Source organism: Malus sylvestris, chromosome 11, assembly GCF_916048215.2.
Source record: "Malus sylvestris chromosome 11, drMalSylv7.2, whole genome shotgun sequence".
Taxonomy (NCBI): Eukaryota; Viridiplantae; Streptophyta; class Magnoliopsida; order Rosales; family Rosaceae; genus Malus; species Malus sylvestris.
In genome coordinates, this window is record NC_062270.1 from 41044169 (window position 1) to 41053597 (window position 9429).

At 35.0% G+C, this 9429-nt stretch overlaps 1 protein-coding gene across 1 annotated transcript; it reads left to right on the forward strand.

Annotated features, from left to right (window-relative positions):
- The first annotated feature begins 1637 nt into the window (after nucleotides 1–1637).
- LOC126588420 (transcription factor MYB11-like) lies at nucleotides 1638–6559 on the forward strand. Its single transcript, XM_050253504.1, has 3 exons — nucleotides 1638–2166; nucleotides 2281–2410; nucleotides 5174–6559. Exons 1-3 carry the CDS (start codon nucleotides 2034–2036, stop codon nucleotides 6372–6374), a joined length of 1464 nt encoding a protein of 487 aa, XP_050109461.1. The 5' UTR covers nucleotides 1638–2033; the 3' UTR covers nucleotides 6375–6559.
- The last annotated feature ends 2870 nt before the right edge of the window (nucleotides 6560–9429 follow it).

A 9429-nucleotide genomic window follows, 5' to 3' on the forward strand; every position in this document is an offset into this window, starting at 1 on the left:
GGCCAACGCTATACTGTCAAGGACCCAGAAGAGTTCCCCTCCGACCAGGAGGCCAATCACTACTCGACACGTGTCAAGATTAGAAGCCAATCAGAGCGCAGCACGTGTCGACATCAAGAACCAATCATAACATGACACATGTCAATGTGACAAAGCTACAAGTTTTTCTATAAATAGGGGTCATTCCCCCACAATATGGCCTAATGCCATTTGTGTTAAATCATTCACAAGAACTCACTAAATTGAGAGCTTGATCCTTTGTACTTGTTTAAGCCCTTCACTACTAATAAGAACTCCTCTACTCCGTGGACGTAGCCAATCTGGGTGAACCACGTACATCCTGTGTTTGCTTCTCTGTCTCTATTCATTTACGTACTTATCCTCACTAGTGACCGAAGCAACCAAGCGAAGGTCACAAAACCTGACACTTTCTGTTGTACCAAAGTCTTCGCTGATTTTGTGCATCAACAAAGTACATGCAAAATAATTTACCTACATAAAAAATGTTATTATTTTATTCAATAGTAGTTTACCTATTTTTGTACATATAATAATAAAATGTGCCCAATATATATGATGATACATACAAAATAAAATACCTACATAATGAAGAAATGTTATTTGATTCAAAATTAATTTACTTACAAAATAAAGCAATTTTATTTTATTCAAGATTAATTTACCTATTATTTGTACATATATATTATAATAATAAAATGTGCCAAATATATGTAATAATACATGAAAAATAAATAACCTACAAAATAAAAGAGTGTTATTTGATTCAATATTAATTTACCTACAAAATATATGTTATTTACTCATCATAAATTTAAATATAGGTAGATTAATTAGTTTAATATGTTTGATCATATATGTAGTACTGTGCATGTGTGTGTGTGTGTGTGTATATATAAATATGTGAACGTATAGTAGTACTATATATATATATATATAGTATGTGTGTATGTATGTATGTGTGTTTGTGTGTCTATATATATATATATATATATATATATATATATATATATAGGTAAACTATATATGTATACACACACACACACACACACACATATATATATATATATATTGAGCTTATGGTAGTAATATATACATTTGAACGTATATACGTGTGTGTTAGGGGTAATAATATATGAGTAATAACATTTATTGATTTTATTTTGAATATTGTGGTACAAATTGTAAATATTTTGTAATAATAGGTCAATTACTTATATAGTTGGCAATCATTTTTAAATTTGGGTTTTATTTGGATGTCTATAACTAGGTGGGTTTTTGTCTAGAAAATAAGAGTTGCAAGAGTCTATATCTAAAGAACCCTTGATTTTATGATAGCTTCATTCACTCATTTCTTTCATACATACATACATACATACATACATACATACATATATATATATATATATATATATATATATATATATATATAAATGATTCAAATTCAAGTGACTGGATATTAAAAAAGTACGACGTGGGAGAGGAGGTAGATGACAATAAATATTTTGGAGACTAAGAAACACAAACAGGACATTCGATATTTAGGAAGGACCTCGGTACGGAGGGAGGGAGGGAGGAAAAGAGAGGGCCGGGAGGCTCATCAACGTGGGAGATGCAAGCCCCGTAACGAGGTCCTCGACACACAGGCAGCCACGATGTGGTATGGACATGTGGCCTTCGTGGCACAATCTTCCACCACACCTCCGTCACCAACAACCAACTTTTTATTTAATGGTGCACTCCCACCTCCATTTCTGACTCTTTCTCTCTCGGCCCTTGGGTGCTCATACTTATCAATCCCTGCGGGACCCTGTCCTTGTGTAAATCACCTTTTTAAACCCTCGCTTTCGCAGCCTCAGAGCGATCTTCGTCGTCTCAGTGAGGACCCGTTACTTGTGAGTTGTGAATTATCTCTGTTGCTGCTTTCTTGCTGCACATTATATACAATTATAGGCAGCAAGCATTTGGTCAACTCGATATCGTTTGTTCGGTCGAGAGATTAATTAGAGATAGAAATGGGGAGGGCGCCGTGCTGTGAGAAAGTTGGTCTCAAGAAGGGAAGGTGGACTGCGGACGAGGATGAAATCTTACTCAGTTATATCCAGGCCAATGGGGAAGGCTCCTGGAGGTCTTTACCCAAGAATGCTGGTACCTACTTTTACTTCTTTCTTTTTTTTATAACAAATGGATCATGAATTTGGTAATAATAATGCATGGTACAATTTAACTAATTACTAATAATATAAATTCTTCAACTTGAAGGGTTGCTGCGGTGTGGTAAGAGTTGCAGATTGAGATGGATAAACTATCTGAGAGCTGACTTAAAGAGAGGAAATATTTCTTCTCAAGAGGAAGATGTCATCATAAAATTGCATGCTTCTTTGGGTAATAGGTCAGTCGCGCACTCATAACCTTTGCATTAATTATTCTTAAGTAGCCTAATTTTAATTATTTTCTTGTTCACTTCATCTTTATTTGTAAATGAAATATTACAGATTTAATTCTCATCAAATAAGAATTTGAACCATATTATTGCTAACCTAGGCCAACCCCTTCCCCTTCACACATCATACTTATTTTACCAAACCAAAAAGCAAAACTAATACATAAAAACGAAAACAGGCCATAAGAGAAGAGAGGGGTATATATATATATATATATATATATATGAGTAATGATATTCATACTATGTTTTTATACTATATTTCTATATCACCTTATATGGTACTGATGTGGATAGCCACATCATTTGAAAAATTTGCAAAACCCAAGAAAATGGAGGAGAAAGACCCCCTCGTATAATACAATCATAATTTAATTAACTAGTTTTTCTTAATTATTAGTTTATTAAATAATGAACTAAATTTAAAAATCTGATTAATTCAAATGATGTGACTATTCACATCAAATGCCACTTAAGGTGGTATGAAAATGTGGTACAAAAAAATGGTATGAATAACATTACTCTTTATATCTGTTATATTTGCGAGAATTGGATCCTCTCCGAGGCAAACCCTCAGATCCTTCTGACTGGGATTAGAAAGCCGTTAAATTTTTATTCAACAACTACAATTATTATAACTTTTAGAGGGTCACCTATTTATAGCATTTAGATAAAAAAAAAAAACAGCTCACTTAACATTAGTCAGAGGATCCCGAAGGATTGCCTCGGAGAGGATCCAATTCCATATTTGGGTATCCTCTTGTCATGACTCATGAGTGTTGTACGTGCCGGTTCTCAAGTTTTCGGATTCTTTTGTTTGCTGTCCATGTCATAATTGTCATTGTCATTAGTCAGCAAATAAATTTGCCTTTTTTGTTAGTTGAGAAAGAACTAGAACTAGACCAGCACGCTTACACCGTACGTCAACAGGAAACTAAATCTATAAATTAAAATTTATAAATTAGATGACATTAAAAATTAAAAATTTGTTTATTATTTAAATGTTAATTAATGTAATTATTTTTTATTGATGATATTATTTAATTTACAAATTTAGTTTACAACTTTAATTTTCATAACATTACTCTACGTCGACGAGGTCCGAGTGTAAAAGCACAGAAAGGATACTACTACTATGGGTAATGCTAGAAATACTAAATTTAGAGACTAAATTTGTAAACTAAATGACGTGTAACCAATAAGAATAAATACGTTATCAACATTTAAGTAATAAACTAATCATTAACTCTCATGTCACTTAATTTTCAAAATTTTATCTACAAATTTTATCTTCTTAATATTACCTTACTACGGTAATACTATTGATTTGGTAGTGAATCTTGATTATATCAACTCACGTGTAACTGTAAGACGTAATCTACCTAACCAGGAAAAAAAAAAAAAACATAAACATACAATTGGCGTCTTTAATTAAAACTCCGATTTGATATGCATAGAAGCTCCTACCAATATCTAAGTATATCAAATGTACCCACAGGCCACATGTACAAAAAAGAAAGAGTAAATTGTAACTATGGTCCCTTAATTTTAATTCAATTGGAGCAATGGTCTCTTAACTAAAAATTTATTACCATTTGTTCCTTAACTCATTAAAACATGCAGTTATGGTTCCTCAACTAAAAATCAATTACCATTGGTCTCTCAACTTTAATTCAACTGAAAAAATGGTCCCTTAACTTTAACCCAATTGTAACAATGATTCTTTTAATATAACTCGTTTTGACAAAAATTTTGACGTAGTGGACGAAAAAGACCATAATTACACACTTTGATGAGTTGAGGGACCCTAATTGTATAAACGGTCATTCCAACATAACTTATTTTGACAAAATTTTGATGAAATTGATGAAAATGACTATAGCTACACATTTTGATAAGTTGAGGGATCAATGGTAATGAATTTTTAGTTGAGGGACCATTGCTCCAATTTGATTAAAGTTGAGGGATCATTGTTACAATTCACTAAAAAAGAAAATAAAAGAAAGACCCTCTCGAATTAGCTTACAAAGATTTGTATTATATGAGTATATATAATTGTTATTACAATAATACGTTCTTATTATGAGTTAACTTTTCTTCACATGGTATTTCTATAATTTCACGAGTACACAGAATTACTATGGTGTTCTATGTCAAAATCATGCAATACCATGAATAAGATATATATATATTTTTTTTTTCACATGACATTGTAAGATATAGTTGACGTAAGTACACTGCAAACTACAATGTTTCGTGCTAATCATGTTTTGTGCCAATCATGCAATAGTATGTATAAATTCTCTTTCACGTCCCATTATATGATTAGCACAAATTACCAATGTTAACATATTTTCTTGTCTTTATGTATGTTAGAGAAAGAGTCTTGTCCAAGAAATTGTATCTCCTAAAATTTAAGAATTAATATTTGAATCTGATTTCCATTATATTCGTGTTCTATGATCAAACTGACTTTACTTGACAATTTTTCTTTGGGACCATAAAATTTGGCCCTTCACATTTAATATAAAGGGGAACAAGGAGAAACTTAGCTAGCTGTAGATATCATCAGTACATGATACACACACACACACACCGTATATAGTATATTATGCTCTTTTCTTTTCTTTCCAAGCATATGCAATACAAATGAAATTTGATTTATCATTGCTGGTTAATTAATGATTAATATGATTATGAATGTATATGCAGGTGGTCTTTGATAGCGAGTCAATTACCAGGAAGAACCGATAATGACATAAAGAACTACTGGAATTCTCACTTGAGCAGGAAAATTGACACCTTCAGGAGGCACACCACCTCAACCGCCATTACTACTGAAATCAGCACCAGTTCCCTACCAGCTGGTCATGAAGTTTCGGCAGCTATGGAATTAGGCCCTCCCCCTCCCAAAAGAAGAGGTGGCAGAACCAGTCGCTGGGCCATGAAGAAGAACAAAACCTACTCGACCACCAAACCCAAAGGCCTCGAGGCCCGGCTGAGCCAGAGCCACCACAAAGACGTTAATGTTTCTGCTGCTGCTGATGATGATCGTTTAAATAATGTCCACGAGGCAACTGCCTTGCCTACTGAAAATAATAATAAAACCGTGGACACCATGCAAGACGATTACGTGCTACTAATTGAGGCCCCGGACCAGCAGCAGGAAACTGGAGGTGGAGGAATATCAATGATGGCAACGGTCATTGATCATCAGAAAGAAACTGATGGCGGAAAACTAACTTTAGGACCACATCCACTTGTACACGACGATGGTGATATGAATGAATCTGTCGGCATTGATGGAGGGTTGTTGGGGTTTACTGACTACTTGATGGACGATATTAATGAGGACGAGATACTGGATCCAAATGGTGTTTTGGCTTTAAGTGCAAGTGAAATAAACATTCATCAAGATGCTGATCATTTTACGGACGCGGATCATCATCAGGACACAGAATTACCATCGTCATGTGACCAATTAGTCATGTGTCCAAATAAAATTATGATGACAACGACGACTACTACTACTACGGCAGCCAGTGATGATCATCACGATCAGGAGCAAGAGAGCAGAAGCTGCGGTGGTAATTTTTGCTCGTTGTCGATCTCAAACTCAAACGGACAAGTTGTCACGGGAGACTTGCATTCATGCGGCTCTTCGATGTCACTGACAAATGCTAGTAATTGTGATATGGAGGATGGTCATACTGCTGGTGGATTCGGAACTCACGATCATATATTATGGGATTGGGAGAGTGTACTTATCCAAGCTGGGACTGATGAGCATGACTACTTATGGGATGGCCATGACAGACAAAACATGCTGTCTTGGTTGCGGGAAGGAGAATCTGCTACTGCTGCTGGTGATGATGATCACGCTGATGCCGTGGTTGCTTGGCTTCTATCTTGAATATTCAATTCATTTGTCGTACCCTAGCAGCCTTTTGTCACTTTGTTGCTCGTTTGGTTTTATTGGACCTTTTCTTTTGTTTTGAATGAGAAAGATCCCAATAATTAATTGAAATGATGAGACAGAGAATATAATTTCACAATTACAAATATAATAAAAAGACAATACAACATTTGTACATCCAATTATAATGTTCACGAGAGGACAAAATCTTGTATTACTTTCTAATGAACTTGCAAAGATGAAGCTTTTTAGCAAGGAAGCTTTGTTGTGAAATATCACGAAATGATCCTCATAGTCTTGCGCCAGGCAAACAAACAGCAAAACCAAAGTAAAAGACTAAGGTCGGCGATGGTAAATCTTTTATATGTGTTTCTTTCTCACTCATTGGTAAAAAGTTATCATCCTGTATATCTTAATTAATTTTTACTTCTTGTACTTAATTGCTTTCTTTATCAATCTTGTTTGGAAGAGTAAATCATAATTAAGCAAGACTGAGTAATTTAAAGCAATCCATTAATTCAAGATAGGAAGTTTGGCCGAGGCATATTTATGAGTTGTAACCAAAAGGAGACGTCACTTAAGTTACAATAATTGAGAACCAAACTTACTCACCCTAACTAAATATTATTGGATTGACAAAACTATGAGCTACCAATCAATCATTTATTAGTTTACGATAGAGGTAGCTAGCAAGTTGTCTTAGGAAATATATCAAAACACACACACACACACACACACACACACACACACACACACACACATATGTATACATGTATATAATGTAACATGGATATTAATTCTTCTATTCTTTCTGAAATTCCGGTGAACTACAAATTTTTTCACTACAAGAAAATAGGGTTTTTGTGGCGACAGACATTCGTCACATAAATATGAAAATTCGTCACATTTGACTATATGTGATGAAATTCCAGCGTCACAATTATCGTCACCTATACAGCGCCACCGATAGTTTACGTGACGAATGTTAGAGTCGCCACATATTTTTCTTTTACGTGGCGCTAATTTCGTCACATATTCTGTTTGTAAGTGACAGAATAAGCATCATAAAATAAAAAAGTCAGTGACCAATGTTTTTCGTCTCATATCAAACTTATAAGTGATGATTTTATCGTCACCCAATATAATCCCAGAATGATATGATTAACATTAAATGACATTGAAATCGTCACATATTCTTTTGACATGTGACACAACTTATGTCACATATGTTAAATCAAATACCTATTTAGGAATAATATATGATGAATTAATTACTTGTTCCTGTTTCGTAATCTAGAATTGCAATTCATAACTATAAGGTAATATACTTAATTCACATTTTTCATTAATCAACACTTAAAGCACATAAGTCGAATACACTCATCAAGTGTACATCCCACAAAATAACATAAACATCCCAATATCAATCTAACTCAGGGTGACCTATCTCATTGGTAGTAATTCGTCATGAAGGGCATCAACACTTATACATAAACAACTTGAGGTCCTAACAAAAGGAAAGTCTAATCAACATTGAGGTGCTAACAAAAGAGAAGTCTAAGACACTTGCAGCCAAAAAAGCCTTTAACTTTTGATACCAGACTTTCATCAACATTGAGGTGCTAACAATAGAGAAGTCTACGACACTTGCAGCCAAAAAAGCCTTTAACTTTTAATACCAGACTTTCATCTTCATTTTGGAAATCCAATTGAACTCTCAATTGTTCATCTGAGGAAACCCTCCGATAAAAACTTGATTTAAAGGAGTACCCTTAAGTGCTTCTTGGATCTGCTTCATCATTCTTTTTCTTCATGTTATCATTTCATAATAAAATAGAAACATATTAGTTTCTTTTTGAAAGATTAGCTACAATATCCTTAATTAAAAAAATACAACTTGACTACTATATGAGACCACCAGGTATAACCTGTCTTTACATATGATTTTGTAGTTTCTGTTTGAATGTGGGTTAAATTGAACTAGGCACATATAAGGTTTTGCTCAAAAAGTAATAAGCATCAATAGCATAAGAATATAATGTAATAAGCATCAATCAATATTGTTGATGCACAAAATCAGCGAAGACTTTGGTACAACAGAAAGTGTCAGGTTTTGTGACATTCGCTTGGTTGCTTCGGTCACTAGTGAGGATAAGTACGTAAATGAATAGAGACAGAGAAGCAAACACAGGATGTACGTGGTTCACCCAGATTGGCTACGTCCACGGAGTAGAGGAGTTCTTATTAGTAGTGAAGGGCTTACACAAGTACAAAGGATCAAGCTCTCAATTTAGTGAGTTCTTGTGAATGATTTAACACAAATGGCATTAGGCAATATTGTGGGGGAATGACCCCTATTTATAGAAAAACTTGTAGCTTTGTCACATTGACATGTGTCATGTTATGATTGGTTCTTGATGTTGACACGTGCTGCGCTCTGATTGGCTTCTAATCTTGACACGTGTCGAGTAGTGATTGGCCTCCTGGTCGGAGGGGAACTCTTCTGGGTCCTTGACAGTATAGCGTTGGCCGGTGCTCGGTAGTTTCGGGATTGGTCAAGTATGGTACAAACAGTGCTCCCCTAAGTTCCCGAGTGAGGGAAACTCCTCGGTTGGGGACTTGCAAGATCCAATCCCTTGAGTAATCACGAAACTTCTAAGTACCGAAGTGTGGTCTGATCTTCATCTGCCCTTCTCTGGAAGTACTTTTCCTCCATCCGGGAATGGTGTATTTAGCTGATGTTGACGCACAAGGTAATGTATCAATTTCACTTGAAGCTTAGTTGTAGTTTCGGGCTTAGTCAAGTGTGATACAAACCCTATAGTAGGAGTCCCCCAAGTCGCCGAGCTAGGAGATCTGCCGAAAGAGGTGACAGACAAGGTAAGCAGTCAAACTTCCAAGTAAGCAACCCAGGATCAGAGGTTTGACTTCGGCTTCCGGTTGATTGTTCTCATTCTCCTTGTCTCTCATTCAACTGCCAGGATAAGGAGAAGCAAATGGATAAGAGATGATATGAGATACTTTTGCTTTTGAAGAAGTAACTTTCCACAGG

Excerpts from the sequence above, each read along its gene's own strand:
- LOC126588420 (XM_050253504.1), top strand. The coding sequence starts at position 2,034 with ATGGGGAGGGCGCCGTGCTGTGAGAAAGTTGGTCTCAAGAAGGGAAGG. Across the intron at positions 2,167-2,280 it reads GTCTTTACCCAAGAATGCTG|GGTTGCTGCGGTGTGGTAAG; the intron begins GTACCTACTTTT and ends TTCAACTTGAAG. Across the intron at positions 2,411-5,173 it reads CATGCTTCTTTGGGTAATAG|GTGGTCTTTGATAGCGAGTC; the intron begins GTCAGTCGCGCA and ends ATGTATATGCAG.